The sequence below is a fragment of the Psittacula echo genome (genome assembly GCF_963264785.1).
Source record: "Psittacula echo genome assembly, chromosome: 1".
Lineage (NCBI taxonomy): Eukaryota > Metazoa > Chordata > Aves > Psittaciformes > Psittacidae > Psittacula > Psittacula echo.
Genome location: NC_137735.1, coordinates 93,855,709 through 93,871,614, shown reverse-complemented (window position 1 = coordinate 93,871,614; position 15,906 = coordinate 93,855,709). Strand labels below are relative to the sequence as shown.

The window sequence follows — 15,906 nt, the reverse complement described above, 5'->3', positions numbered from 1 at the left end:
CAGTCATCAACGCCATGCGTGTGTGGTGCAGCTGCTACCCTCCCGCGCTGCCCGCCGCCATGGGAACAGGGCGGGGCCTACCGGGAGGTGGGGCCTATGAGGGCGGGGCCCTCGGGGCGGGGCTTCCGCCGGCGTTCGGCCGGGTTCCTGCGGGGAAGGGGCGGGGCGGGAGGAGCGCTCGCCGCACGCAGCGGTGGAGGCGTGGCCTCTCAGGGGGCGTGGCGTGGAGGGGCGGAGGGGGGCTGACACCGCGGGCGGGGCGGGGCGCAGCGGGGCGAGGGGCGGGTGCGGGCCGCCGTTGGGCAGCGTCCTCCCGGGGCAGGCACACAAACAGCGCGGGCTGCGCGGGTCCGGGTGTCCGGGACCGAGCGAGCGAGGGAAGCGGCGGGAGCAGCGGGGCCGCCACGCCTCCCTTCAGCGCTCCGGCAGCGGCGGCCGGCGCAGGACAATGGAAGAGGCGACGGTAGCGGGCGCGGCGGGGGGGCCTTGCCCGGCGGATCGCACGGGAGTGGCGGCGCTGAGCGGGGAAAACGAGGCCGAGAGCCGGCAAGGTCCGGCGGAGCGCGGCGGGGAGGTGGCCCAGCTCAACCTGTTGGACACTTGCGGCGTGTGCGGACAGCCCATCCAGAGCCGGCGGCCCAAGCTGCTGCCCTGCCTCCACTCGGTCTGCCTCCGCTGCCTGCCGCAGCCCGAACGCTACCTCATGCTTCCCCCCGCTATCCCCTTCTCGGCCGTCGGCACCCCGAAGGAGCCGCAGCCGCCGGTGCCCTCCTCTTCGTCCGTCTCCTCGCCGGCCTCACCCGTGCACTGCACTCCCGGTAAGTCGCCCTTTCGCCGCCGGCATCCGAAGTTGGCGGTGCCGTCTCACTCCCTTCCCTCGGAGCCGTGTGTGTCGCGATAGACGTGGGGGTGGGAGCTGTCGCGACGGGACCTTGGGAAGCAGTGGGTGCAATGGCGGGGTGCAGGTGCCTGGCCGCGGGGCTGCTGAGGTATGGACCTGTCAGTGCTCGGGGCGGGCTGTGCTCGCCGGCGCCAAGGCTCTGCGTGTGTTGTGTGTGTTTTGGGTTTTAATTATTTGTGTTTAAATTTCCCACCTCGGAAGGGACGGCGGTAATTGCACTTTCCCAGGACCTCTCTCTGTGCTGGTGGAGCAGAGAGGCGGGAGCAGTTTCTCTTCTCCCCCCGCAGGATCGCGGGTACGGGGCCACTTCCTTCTGTGTATGTTGGGGGGTTGCACCTAGAACGGGTTTGCTTTTGCCTGCGGCCGGCGGGAAACTTGAACTCGGGGTGGTGAGGCAGGAAAACGTAGCGAGGAAATAGCCTTGAGTCCTGTTTGGTGGCTTGGAAGAAGAGAAGGGAGACGGGGGGGGGGGGGGGCGGGGATCCGGCAGATGATACCCTCTTCACACGAGGTTCAGGCGGGGAGGGTCGGAGGGCCGGGGCCGTACCTAGTGCGGGCGGGCAGGAATACTTGTGCACGTGATGGGCAGCCTGGATGGCTGGATCTGGTCACGCACTAGTGTGTAAATTACGTGCTTGACTGTGGCGCTGAAGGGAGAATGCCGCGAGGAAGTTTTGGTACTGGCAGCTACTGAAAAAGTAACTCATGTCAGTGTGTTTACGGTACATCTTCCACAGCAAGATGCATTTTTATAAACTCCTGCAATCAGAAAGTATTTTCCTAATGTTTTTCTTAGGTCTAGTGGATTGCTTAATTTTGTAAAAGGCAACTTCATCTTAGGAAAAGGTGCAGACAAGCATCCTCTAGTGGAAATGGGTGAAGATCCTGGAGAAATTGAATAGAAAAGAGAAAGGGAGGTGGAAGCTGAGTTTCTGTAGGTATCAGTGGAGGTTGTGCTTATTGGGATGTGTAGTGGGGGCTCAGTAGAAAGCTATTCATGAAGAAAGAAGTAGTAACTCCAGGTTGGCCATTCTTAAGTGAGTATTGGCTATTGTCCTTGAAGTGCATTTAGGAAACCTTTGCCATCCTGCCAGCAGTTCTGAACAGAAGGATTACGACGTGAATATGCAAAATGCTTGCAGCAATTCATAAAGCAACACCCTTATGAGAGAAAGGAATATTTGGGACAACCGGACCAGAGACAACCTTGCTTCAGAATATCTGTGAAAGTCCCGAGTATGCTCTTAGCAGGACATGCTAAGCCTCATCATCTGTGTGGATGTCTGTGTTAGTGTATTCATTCAGTCTTTAATTTTAGCATGTGATTTGTATAGTAGTCAGACTGCCTAGTCAGAAGTTCCAAAGTGGGAAGATCTGTGAGCCCAAAGCTCCAGTATATTTAAGCTTGGTTGATCCAGGAGGTGTTATTCCTTGTACATCTACAAGTAGAACTGTAAAGTTCTGCATGAGAGGAACAGAAGCAGCAAAAGCTTTGGTGTATGATGGGATATTTCAAGATGAGATACTTGGGAGTGAGAAAGAGGGCAGAGATGTAGCTAGCTTAGGGGTTGCAACATAGGCTGAGAAACAACATAATCATTGTCCTACAAGTTTTGAGGTCATGAACAGCATAGCTCAATTCCCAGATGTTCAGTTTAAATATAGCAGAAATAAGGCTCTCTACTTGAGTAATAAATAAGATGCATCATAAGAATGAAAAGATTAGTGCTATTCAAACATCTGCTTGAAGGGGAAAATGATAGACAAAATAACGAGTTGTAGCAACAGTAAATGTGGAGCCTAAGCATGGTGGCTCTGTATGAATGGATACAGTATATATTCCTCTTCCTACAAATTTACAAACATACTGTTGTTTGGTGATGTTATTTTTACTCTGTTGACTTTACTTTCAAGTTATTTTCATGCTTCCATGCTACCATTCAGTGGCCAATAGGAAGAAGAAACTTGTATAGATCTCACTCTCCTTGATGCATTCTTACATCTTCTTGAGGTTTTTAGCCCATTTAAAATGATAATGGCTGTACACTAGCAAGCTAAGTCCTAACTTGATGATGTGCATGGGCTGCTGTTTTCCAACTGATATAAAAAAGTTCTGAGCTTAAGTTAGAATTGATTTAAAAAAACCCAAAACCTAAAAAACCAAAGAAACCCCAAATGTCAGTCCTTGGAGCTGATTTTGATTATATTGAGGAAAAATGCTATGGTTGGAGGAGTGATTAAATTCTCAGAAAATGAAAGGAAGGACAAAGCGGTGCAAATCTGTGACCTCTTCTGCTAATATGTTGTGCAAAATGTTTCTGTGGAGTGACCTGAAGAAATAAACTGAAGAGTAGAAGCTCAGAGAGTTGGATAGTGAATGTCCCTTGTAATTTAAATTATGAGATTGCTGTGACTAAACTGAAGAAATGAACAGCAAGGAAGCTGTTTGTGCTGGAAGGAATGTCCTAGGTAAGGAATACAATAGAACTATAAACTATGAAAAGCTACTGAAGGATAAGCAGACTGCTTATGTACATGTGCTGTGCAGTAAGGTGTTACACAAAGAAGCCTGAAGTGTAGAAGTGGTAGAAGGGAGTCTGGCTTGGACAAAGGAGAGACAATGTGATTTGTGATTCGGAGAAATCTCCAGGAACTCTCCAACAAAGTTTGACAAGCAGGTGTTCTTCATTGGGGCGCTGGGAGACCCCGGGGGATAGCTCCTCCTAGCGTGTCTCATCCGAGCGAGCGTCAACCAGCCTGTGATTATATTGTCCTTAAACATACATATTCATTAGATTACATACATATTCATTGAGTTACTTACACATTACATCATACTTCTAGAGAATTCCTCCTGCATGCGCACTAAAATGTGGTAGTGGGCTTTGGGACCCTTAGTGGTTATTTCTTCATCATCTTCCTCTTCATCACTTCGTTTTAGCATCGTTGTCATGTCAGTAACCACCAGGCTGGTTCTGGCCAGTTCTTGTCCAATGCTTATCTTAGCCATTTCCTTATCTCTATAGCTGCTAACAAAGCCTAACTTCCTTGAAGTTACTTATTTACAGCCCCATTCTTCAATCAACCCCATTCTTCATTTGAAAAGTGCTTCACTAGGCCCTGAGAAGGAGTGTTGTGCTAATACCCAAATGAGTTGAGAAACAGGTAGCAAAAGAGGAACTGAGGTTCAAGTATGTTCTGGATGTGCTTTTTGTCTTCAGTGAAGTGTTTCCAGGTAGAAACGGTCCTTCGCTTTACTGGAATAATTCATACCTTCAACTTCCAAGATACAGACAAGTTTAACTGGGAGAATGTTGGCTTGCTTCCTGTAAATATGCTAACAACTGAGTGCTGTGAAAAAAATATTCAAACATAAAGATCTAGAATGGGTTAACATTTCTAGTGTTGCTTTATTGAATATGAAGTTTAGCATGTATAATGACAAAGACAAATGTCAAGGCATACAAAGGAGTTTCCTGCAGTGGATGTTAATCAGTATTCCTCCTGCAAAGGTATGCTGGTGGCAAGGCCAGTTGACATGGATATACATTACACTGCCATGTGCATTCAGTTTTGTAATAAAATAATTTCTATAGAAAAGGAAGCCTGGAGTTTCTGATCTCTGTACCATTTCTGAAGTTTAAGATGTGGCAGAATCATCTGCGTGTCAGACTTCAGTGGTCTTAGCTGGCACTGAAAAACTCACGGCTTGTTTTGTCAATGTCTAGTGGCAGCTTATTTGATATGATTTTTTTTGTTGTTGTTGCTGTTGCATTGCCAAAAAACAGGCTGCCAGGTACAGAACATTATAAACTACGGGGAGTGCTGCAAATGTAGGTCTGTAAGTGTGATACTAGCTTGTGAGCAAGTGTTCAAGGCCAGGCTGGACAGAGCCTTGGGCAACATGGTCTAGTGTGAGGTGTCCTTGCCCATGGCAGAGGGGTTGGAACTAGATGATCTTAAGGTCCTTTCCAGCTCAAACCATTCTATGATTCTATGACTCTGCAACTAAATAACTTGGCTAACTTCATGTGTGTTTTCTTTTTTTGTCTCTCAAGTGGACATTATGTACTACTTGATTGTGTGAGCTGTAACTGGTGCGTACAAGAAGGCTGTTATTAGAAATCTGCCATTTGCCCAAATTTTGTCCAGAGTAGTGCTTCAATGGCTAGTTGAGTAGTCGTCCATTCTTAATTAAAGGACAGCATTCGTAATGTGGGAGTATCTGGACATCATAGTACTCTTGTGTAATTTTTTAATGAAAGAGGTATATGAAAACTGCAAAGTTACAGGATGAGATTCTGTTCCTTTCCAAAAATAATTTTGTTTGCTTTTTCTCATCAGTCTGTACAGAAAATAGGTTGGGAATTGGTATGGGAAAAAACTTGTGAATGGAAATGTGTAGCAAAGTTTTATGCAGGTATCATGATTAAATGTGTCAATACTAAAAATAGTAGAGGGATGATTTGTTTTCTTTGTTTATCTATAGACAAACCTACTAGCAAACAAATCTATGAAGTTGTTAAAAGCATGTAATATTTGGACACTCCTAGGATATAAATTACTGGAGAGTGTCCAGACTAACAACTCAGATACGTTCAGTACTTGATGTTAATTAAGGAATAAATACTTCATAATTACAAAGCAAGGATTTCAGTGATGTTCATGTTTGATATTTCAGCTTATTAATTCCCATAAAGTATTTGTTTACTGATACAATTTGGAGGTGTAATAAGGCATGGCATGAAGACCTTCATACCCCCTCATGTATGTGGATGACATCTGTTGTTCTATTATGTCCCACAGTCAGTCCTTATCCAGATAGCTTTAAACTCTTTCAGACTCTCATCTCATCTTGATATCTGGACTTTGATGTCATCAGTTTGACCTGGAAAACACAGCTTTTGAAATTGACTTAGAGTTTTCTTATTTATCCGTATGTAACCTGTTCTTTCCCTCTTTCAGTTTGATAATGATTAAGACCCCTGTTAATTAGTATGAAGGATATAATAGCTTCATTTGGGGTTTCTTACAGTGAAAATAATTTTTTTCTTTCAGGTCTTGGTACTCTAAAAAGTCATATAAGATTTTTTTTTTTTTTTTTAAATCTGCTTGCTATAGTTATGAAAGATGAAATGGAAATAACTTATTATTATATTGCTGCTTGCTTAAAGCAAATTCTCTCCATCTTCACCAACAGAAAGAGTCCATATTCTGTATGGGTATACACTCACACTTGCACATATATAGTTGCATTTGTGTATCTTTTCACAAGTCTTATTTCTCCTGTGGTGCCATCAAAAACAGAATTGTTTAACCTGTTTAACTAAGGATATTTGGGAGTGATGATAGTTTAAAATAATGTATGTTATAGGAATGTGTAGGAAAGATATGCCTGATTTTCTTACTGGTTTTGATTTGTGCTTACTTTGAATTGAAAAATCCTGGAGCCCCAGAGATTGCATATGTGAAAAAAAAATTAGCATTGTTACAGGTGAAGGGTAATATTATTGTTTTGATAGCCTGTAATAGACAAACCTCTTGGCTAGAAAGTCGTGAAACTAGTAAAACATTAAAATATTAATCAGAAAGCTATCCAGAGAAGATTTTTACTTTTCTAATTATGATGCCCTTCTTTTAGAAAAGCTATACTTTCAAGATATATATGATGGGATATGATACTAATTGTGCAAGTGTAATTTGAAGTAGAGGATGTATTTGCCAAAAATCCCTTCATTCTTTTCTACCAAGAATTCCACAGAAATCTGTGAATATACCTGTGCAGCCATTCTTAAGATGGACAACAGCATGATGCTGAAAGAAGCTTTGACCATGCTTGCTCCAGTATATGCTTAATATAAGCATATAATATATATTTATTATCTCATGTATGTCTACAGGATAGTATTTCAAGGGTAGATTAGATGCATATATATGCTTGCTTATTTTACTAATAGGAAGTGGGAGACTGAGACGCTGAAGCCGTCAGAAACATCAGGTGTTAAAACTACTGCAGTGATGTAGCCAGCCAGGTTAATTTGAATTAGAGGCCTTTTAGAAGTGAGGCTGTAGAAGTTATAAAAATTGCTGGATGCTTGTGTAAAACTTTTTTTTTTTTTTTCCATTTTTGTTTGGTTGGTTGTTTTTTGTTGGGTTTTTTTTTTTTTTTTAAAGCCAAGATTTAAGTCCTCAGAGGCCAACCTAGCTCTGTTCTGATTCAAAATCAGCTTATAATGTCTCTGGTAAGCAATCAGTACTTTTAATAATGGAAAAGAATCTGAGATCGTAAAGTAACATGAGAGGAAATATATACTAATGTATTAGAAATTCTCAGATGTGTGCCTAGTTGGAAGGATTGAATTCTTTTAATGGATATGAGAGACTTTGTAAGAAAATTACTTATCTGAAAAGCAAGGAAAATAATGGTGCATATGTTCATGAAGAGGCAAGTCGACGAAGGATATTTGTCCGAACTCTGTGGGCTAGCTCATTTGTAGGAGAAATGTACTGTAGGCCATGCAGGATACTTAAGGTGGCCTGGTGACTTACATAAGTACTACAAAATGGTCACATTCACTCAACTTTACCCAGCTTGTTAAAATAAGACAGGAATTTTGTTGAAACTTTTGATTCTGAATGTAGTGTTGTTTGAAGAATCATAGAATCATAGAATCATAGAATCATAGAATCATAGAATCATAGAATCATAGAATCATAGAATCATAGAATCATAGAATCATAGAATCATAGAATCATAGAATCATAGAATCATAGAATCATAGAATTGTTAGGGTTGGAAAGGACCTTGAGAGATCATCTAGTTCCAACACCCCTGCCATGGGCAGGGATACCCCACACTAAACCATGTCACCCAAGGCCTCATCCAACCTGGCCTTGAACACCGCCAAGGATGGAGCATTCACAACCTCCCTGGGCAACCCATTCCAGTGCCTCACCACCCTCTCAGTAAAGAATTTCTTCCTTATATCCAATCTAAACTTCCCCTGTTTAAGTTTGAACCCATTACCCCTTGTCCTGTCACTGCAGTCCCTGATGAATAGTCCCTCCCCAGCATCCTTGTAGGCCCCCTTCAGATAGTGGAAGGCTGCTATGAGGTCTCCACGCAGCCTTCTCTTCTCCAGGCTGAACAGCCCCAACTTTCTCAGCCCGTTTCCATACGGGAGGTGCTCCACTCCCCTGATCATCCTCGTGGCCCTCCTCTGGACTTGTTCCAACAGTTCCATGTCCTTTTTATGTTGAGGACACCAGAACTGTACACAATACTCCAAGTGAGGTCTCACTTGGTCTTCTGTACAGAAAAAGCTTTGTACTGGGTTGTGTGAGTTTATGTTACGATGCTGTAGGTGGAATTTCCATAGTATTTAGTGGAATTTCCCGGTAATGATACCAGCTTGTGAAGCTGGTATTTTTGCCCACTGTATCTAATCTAAAAACAAGGCGGGGGAAAACCAAAAAGAATATTAAGTGAATTTTAATGTGACTGTATTTCATTATGAGTGAGTGACTGTTTTTGAAAAGTCTGTTATTTCTGAAACTGGAAATTTAAGACTTTTAAAATATTTTTACAATTAGAAGAAATACTTTTAATTACAATAATTTTTCACTTATTTCCTAACAATAATATGCTGGTCAGGCAGGGTTCTTCAGGTGAAGATGGCCCCATAGCTTGCATTGTGGACCTAGGCGGTTGATCAAGCTGAACTGTGAATAGTAGCAAGGTCTTCTATGGAACTTACTGTTTCTTCTTTAACTTTTATCTGCTGTAACAGTTCTTTTTCTGTCTGTCTAATTTCAAGACTGCAGAAAAATTCTTCTCATAGTAAAATTCCAGTGATGCTGTTGAAATTTACCTCAGCAACTAGGTAGCTGTGGCATTATTTAATGCTTAAACTATGTACTTGTAACGCAAATGTGCTTTGAAGATGTTGGTGTCAGACAAACTGACTAAATATCTGTGTGGCTTTTGTTGTAGTGGCCAGATAGAATGTATAAAAGCATAAATGTTTACCATCAAAGAGCATTAAATAGTTGTGTGAAGTAGCTAAGAAAATTCCACCATTCTTAATGAGAAACAGTCTTGTAAAGTCAGGTATAAAACCAAAGATTGAGCTAAAGAATGTTCCTAATTACTTGGTATTGTCTCTCCAGTGCTTCAAGTAAATGCTTATTTGAAGCTTTTATGTGGGAGAAAATTGTGTGTTACCTTGCATGCATTACTAACTTATGATGGAGGACTGATGTTAAACAAGGTTTCTAGTTATTTTTGGAGTTTATCAGTGGGCTATGGGAAAAGCAAAGACAGTAAGCATGGCTCAGCTGTTTGAGCTGCACTCGTGGGTTTTGAGGGCCCTTGTTTCTAGCATGGATCTGGGTCACAGGCACATCCTCGTTTCAAAAATGAAATCTGCAATTCCAGTGCTAAAAGCTCCATAGGTGGGAGTACATGGACATGAGAACTGAGCCAATTGCTTTCTGACTGTAGAAAGATTCCTGCTTCTGATTAAATAAGTTGCCACGGGCAACTTTTTTAAAGGGTGAGTTCCCTCATTATATTCTGTATATAGTAGTGTTCACTATATTCACAGTTATCCCTCAAGGGAATATAGTGCAATTTGAATAAAACCAGACTGTAGCTGAAGCACCCTTTGAACTAAAATGGTTGTCTGTTTTAAAAAGTGACTTTGTATTTTCCCAGTGACCTGACACATGTTACTGCACATAGTAAAAAAGAAAAGTGACTATTTTTATGTAAATATTGACTTGGAAAGCCCCACGTATTTTCTAGGATGTCTGCTTGTGTTCAGAAAGCATGTAACGAGGTTCACGTAATCAGCTTAATTTTATCTGATACAGAGTCGCAGCATGGTTAAGGATGTGAAGAGCTGAAGTTTGTTGAACTAGTCTGTAAGCCAGCCCAGCAGAAATTCATGTTACTCTCTAGGCTGCTGCTCAACTTGGTATGTCAAGGTACTTGTAACAATGCTGCTTCCCTGGCAGTTGTGCAGGGAATGAGTAAGTGGGAATGAGAGGTGGAGAGCTGCGGTAGTCTGCTGGGGCTGGAGAATAAGACATTTAAAGTGGTAGCAAGGTTCTAACTTTAAATGCAAGGTACAGTGCCTTCATAAAACAGCCCAGCACCAACAGGTCTGTTACTAGAAGTGAGTGGTATATAAGATTGGCCTGAACAGCAGAAGTTGAAGTTGAAACATACTTCTGTTTGTTTGTTTTTCCAACCTGGACTTTGCTTTAAAATAAGTAAACTGCTTGCTGAAGTAATGTGGGAGTGTAAATTACATGCCTTCCTTGTCAGTTGGTTTAAAGAGAAGTGAAAGTAACTTTGAAATCTCTTTGCTGTTCAGAAAACTGTGACTTGTAAGTATTGTTTCAACACTTTTCAAGTAAGTTCAAATATGTAGCTCTGCCCAGCCCCAAAGTGATAAATTGAGGTACTGAGCAACTGATCACTCAGGAGCTGAGGTAAAGACAGTCTATTTAGTAGACAAGCTTTGCTGAATGAATATAGAGCAATGAAATTATATGTAGTGTCTAATAGTGGGACCGCAGTAATGACTAAATGTCATGGTAACTTTGAAATCCTGGAGCTAGCATACATCAGGGTTAGATTTAGCTCTTTTGAGTTTTTACAGGTTCCCAGTTTCCAGTATTATCTTTGCTAGCTTAAGCAGTTGGTTTTGAACCCTCAGTATTTCTGTTTCTTTCTTGCTTTTGTCTTGTTTGGGGGTCTTTGTCACCTGTTAGCAGCTATTGTTCTCACCTGTTTCAGCCTATGAACTGTTGAGTTTACCAGCTACAGACTATTGGGACTTCAGTAGTTCTGTTTTTTCTTTCCATTGCTAGTAGTGAAAGGGCACTGTGAGGTTATAATCCACTAGCTACAAAATCTTTGAAACCCCCTGTCCTGGGTTCAGCAGTAGCAGTCATTTTTCTCCTTAGTAGCTGGTTTCAGCCTGGGAACAATGCTGATAACACCAATGTTTTTACTTGTTGCTAAGAAATGCTTACTCTGACCAAGAACTTTTGTGAGTCTCATGCTCTGCCAGGGAAGAGGGGAAGCCGCGAGGAAGCAGAGACAGGAGACCTGACCCAAAATAGCCAAAGAGGTATTCCATACCACAGCACGTCACAACCAGTATATAAACTGAGAGCAGTTACCCAGAAGGGGTAGATCACTGTTCAGGTTGGGCTGAGCAGTATTCTCTTCCCTTGTTATTTCCCTTATCATTATTATTATTGGTGGCAGCAGTAGTGATTTGTGTTATACCTTAGTTAACTGGACTGCTCTTATCTCAACCCATGGGAGTTACATTCTTTCAATTCTCCTCCCCATCTCTCTGGGAGCAAGGGGAGGAAGAAGGGTGAGGGGGAGTGAGTGAGCAGCTGCATGGTTCTGAGTTACTGGCTGTGCTTGAACCGCGACACCCCCAAAATAATTTAGAATACTTTGAATTGATTGTTTAGTTTAATGTTAACTTGATCTCCCTTGAGAAGCTCTACTTAGCTTTTCCTCAGTCCCTTTTCTGTGGAAGGAGCTCAAATGTGGTTTCAGAGTTCATTCTTTAAATTTTCCTGAGTAAGTATTATCTCAAAATATAGAATTCTTTTCTGGGATAAACATAAGGTAGTTAACCTCCCCTAGTCTACATGAATGTGAGTCCAGAGATGCTAGGAGCTCTTCCTTCAAACATTATGCTCCAAACTGTAAAATAGAATGATTATTCTCTGCTTCATAGCAGTCCAATGTTTTGAAAGAGTGGAAGAGCCTGGGATGAAACGTATGGGAGGGCCTGTGGTCTTCCCACATCTAGCAGTGAAGGTTAAACAAAAAAAACTTCAAACCCTAGACCTCTAGTAGCAGGGGTTTATTTTACATTTTTCTTCATTCTTTATCTGTTTGTTAAGAATGACCTGCAAGAATTGCTGTGAGCACCCAAGTAAGTACTTTTATATAAGTTGTTGGGATTTGCACCATCACACATCAACAACCAAGTTGTGTATATCTTGATAGACTGAGCAGATTCAGCTGTGGATGGGAAGACAGTCCTCTGTTGCCTTTTTCTTAGAAATGGCCTTATAACTGAGACCAGATCCAACTTAAAAGCAAAACCACAGTTTATGGTAGCTCATATGTCTTCTAGAGTATGGTCACTGCTGTTTAAACTCAATGGGGCCAAAGATCTATTCTCAATCATTCTAGAAGCTGCTTTGGCAAAATGAAGAAGACTTAATGTATTGGCATCCCAAATGGACTGAACTGACAGTCTTCTACACCCTTTGTGTAAGAGCTGAATGTAGTTTGAATTCTTTAAGAAGCTAAATGCTAATCCTATTAAAGTCCATTTAACAACAGTATTATTGTATTGTGTTCTAATCTGATTGTATTTATTGTGTGGTTTTTTTCATTTTTTTTTTCTTTGCTCCCAGTTCTATTGGGATGAGATCAGATTTAATAAGGTTTTCTTTGGCTGCCTTTTGACTGATTTGAATTATTGAGAATACAGTGTAGGTGCTATGAGCTGCAGTATGTCTGACTTCATTGCCAGAGCAGCTGTTGTTCTGCCTTAAAGCTTTGGTTGCCCTTTTTTTCATTTGTCATTTTGCCAGCCAAGTATGTTATGAGCCACAATGCCATGGTTGAACCCTTGTGAATATTCCTTAAAAATAAACTAAGAATAGAAGCATCATCCTAGTGCATTCCCAAACTGGTATTGGAGGCAAAGTGTAATGCTTCCAGAACTGTATTATCTAAGCTAGTTTATGATCATACTACCAGGCAGTATGGCATAACAAGGTAAAAATAGGTCAAGTGAATCTAAAGGACAGGTAAATGGCACTTATGAAGAGCAGTTTTGGTAGAAGATTCATTCTCAATACAGAATGTGTCATGCTGAGAAAGCGCTTTTGAAGAAGCTCTTTGGTTTTGTGAAGATGGGGGGGAAAACTAGGGAGATCACATTTCTTCAGTGGATGTTCACATCAGCCAACAGCTCATGGTTTACTTATCTACTGCAGATTTCAGCAAAAGTGATCAGGAGATATGAAGTGGAAACATAAGTAGTATTAGTGCTGCTTCTGTAACCTGCTGTTTTCTGAGAGCTGTAGAGCAGCTGTTTGAAATCACTGTTGTTCTTTCTTGATCAATCAGTACAACTCTTCAACCCAGAAGGAATACATTTTGTTAGTTAACATTCAGTAATTTTCTTATTGCAATTCATTAATGCAGTGTCAGAGTAGAAGGAGCAACACTACTGCTTAATTAATGCTGGTGTTTGGAGGCTGTATAATCTGATTGGATCTCAATGCATATATTGGTCCAGCTTTGTGTCTTAAGGTTATGTGGGAACTAGAAAAAGCTGGTTACTTTGGTTTTTGAACACTAACAGCTGTCATGTGGGATACTAGGCACATATGAGAGGAATATACAGTGAGTTCGCTTTTTATTCCTGCACATCTACACCCAAAAGTGCAATGCTTGCAGATAAGTTGGAGGACGTTCTGCTCTTTAGCTACTGGTTTTAGAATATTAGAGGGATTCTTGCAATTGAACTGGATGCCCAATAGTGGATAAGAGTATCAATGTAGTTACTGGAAAGAAACGGATGTTTTTAAGGCACAATGCATCTGACCAAGTGTTACCCCCTGCTTTATAGGATGAGACACCTCATAACCTAACTGTATTACTTATGTCTGCATTGACTATGAGGGGAACTTGGTGTAAATCAACACTCAGTTGAATTCCGTCGTAGAATCATAGAATAGTTAGGGTTGGAAAGGATCTTAAGATCATCTAGTTCCAACCCCCCCGCCATGGGCAGGGACACCCCACACTATGGTATTAAAATAGGTATTAAAATCAAAGGTATTAAAATTAGGCAACACTACAAAGAAACTTCATCCCCCTTTCAAGTGCAAAGTTTAACCTTATGGAATCACTTGGCATCACCAGCAGATATAAAAATATTATCCCAATTTACTTGGTGCTTGTCAGGCCACACTGGAATGCTGTCTTCAGTTTTGGTCCCTGCTGTACAAAAAAGGTGCAGACAGGCTGGAGAGAGTACTAAGAAAAGCCATAAAGATGATCAGAGGACTGGGAAGCCTGCTGTCTGAGGAAAAGCTGAGAGATTTGGGTTTGTTCAGCCTAGAGAAAAGAAGGCTCAGGGGAGTATTTAAGGTGTGGCTACAAAGAAGATGATGACTCCCTTTTTAGAAGGAGTCACATGGGAAAGATGAAGGGTAATGGGTACAAGTTACCCCTGAGGAGATTCCAACTGGACATAAGGAGAATTTTTCATGATGAGAACAATCAGCCACTGGAATATTCTGCCCAGGGAAGTGGTAGACTTGCCAGTGTTGGATGCTTTTAAAGATTTGGCTGAACAGGGTGCTGGGACATCTAGTCTAGGTCATCTGTTGCCTAGCAAGGTTGGACCAGATGATCATTGAGGTACCTTCCAACCTATTATTCTGTGAATAGATCACTATTATTCCTGTGCTGCCATTTAGACTCTTTCATTTATATAGCAGAATACAGATGGATGTAGCAAACACTGCAATTAATAAGGTGATGGCTCTGAATATTGACACTTAAGTGATTTTTAACCAAGTTTTCTTTTGGAGCTACAGACTGCAGTTTGTTTGGGTGCTATGCAGGAGATCTTCTGTGTACCTCAGTTGTGTTTTCCACCAGGAATTTGACATCACATTTTTGAAGGTACATTGAATAGAGTAGATGGCTAAGCTGATATTCATCTGTCCAAACTGGAATATTCTCAGCCACTTTTGAGTTTCTGGGATGACTGTGACATTCAAAAAAGGGTTGGCAGAGGTACTGCATAATCCAGGGAAACCTATTTTCTTATGGAACAGTAGCTTAAAGCAGGGCAGGATATTCTCCTTAAATTAGGTATGCCTTTTTAGGTACCTGAATTGCTCCCCTGAGGCTAGTGGCTTGAAAAATGAGGGCCAAGAGACTAGTTTCCTAACTCCTGATAGGTAATTTCCAGTTACTGGGCGGTGATTATATTGAGAACGGGAGGAGACTTGTGAAAGAACAGGTTGCAAGGTTGGATCTGAGCACTCAAAGAGAAGGAGAAACATGAGCTAGTCAAAAGCCTTGCATTGCATTATCTTGTTTTGGATATTTCTATTGAAATTCTCTGAGTAAAGCCTGTTACTAATGTTCCCCCTACTGCTTCCAACTTAATTCCCTTAATGTGGTCCAGATTCTTAGATGTTGGGATTTTTTTAAGGCTTTTGTTTTTTTTTTACCTTCACATCTGATCAGTATTGATGGGAACTTTATGGTATCTGGGGCTAAATGGAGTAAGTGGGTGAAACAGTGAAGTGTCATGTGTTGGAGTATAGTTGCAATCTTTTCAACAAAGGGTTAAAAGGAACCAGCAACTTCAGTGTTTTCCAGAAAGGCTTGGTTCTTCAGCTTGTGACTGGTTCCAACTGCCCAAATGTGTTAATCTGCTTACGTACTTCTTCTATAACTATAATTTCTGGTAATAAACACATTGTACTGTAACTACTAAACTGTCAGCTGGTAGTAGTTGAGAATTTGAAAAGATGAAGACCAGAGCATGACGTTTCTTGCTACAAAGAAATGAGTACTAGCTGTGTAGTTCTTTTAAGGTGAGGTCCATCTACTTACTAGAGATTCTGGCAACAGAAATTTTTTACCCTGGTGATCTTTTATAACTAGTAATAAAACATTCTAACATGCTGCTATTCAAGGAGAAAGGTATTAATTTCCTTGTTCCTGAAGCACATGGGTACAATGGACTTGAGCACTGTTGGCAGGATCCTAGAGTGTCTGCAAAATGGTATTTCAGTAGAATGTATGAATCTAGGCAGCATTAAACCCACTTTCAAAACGTTAGCAACTTGAAAAATATTTGGCTGCTCAGAGAAAACGATGCAAGCATAGAATTGAATCTTAAAAATCTTTGTATCTTGTA

At 41.6% G+C, this 15,906-nt stretch overlaps 1 protein-coding gene across 2 annotated transcripts in view; it reads left to right on the top strand.

The window, feature by feature from the left end:
- Positions 1 to 282: 282 nt before the first annotated feature.
- The window catches only part of TRIM24 (tripartite motif containing 24), a 69,348-nt gene continuing 53,724 nt past the window's right edge, over positions 283 to 15,906 (top strand). For both annotated transcript variants that reach the window (XM_080613861.1, XM_080613860.1), the window contains exon 1: positions 283 to 818. In XM_080613861.1, the coding sequence (XP_080469987.1) occupies positions 449 to 818 (370 nt within the window). In that variant the 5' untranslated portion in view covers positions 283 to 448. The remainder of the gene's footprint in view (positions 819 to 15,906) is intronic.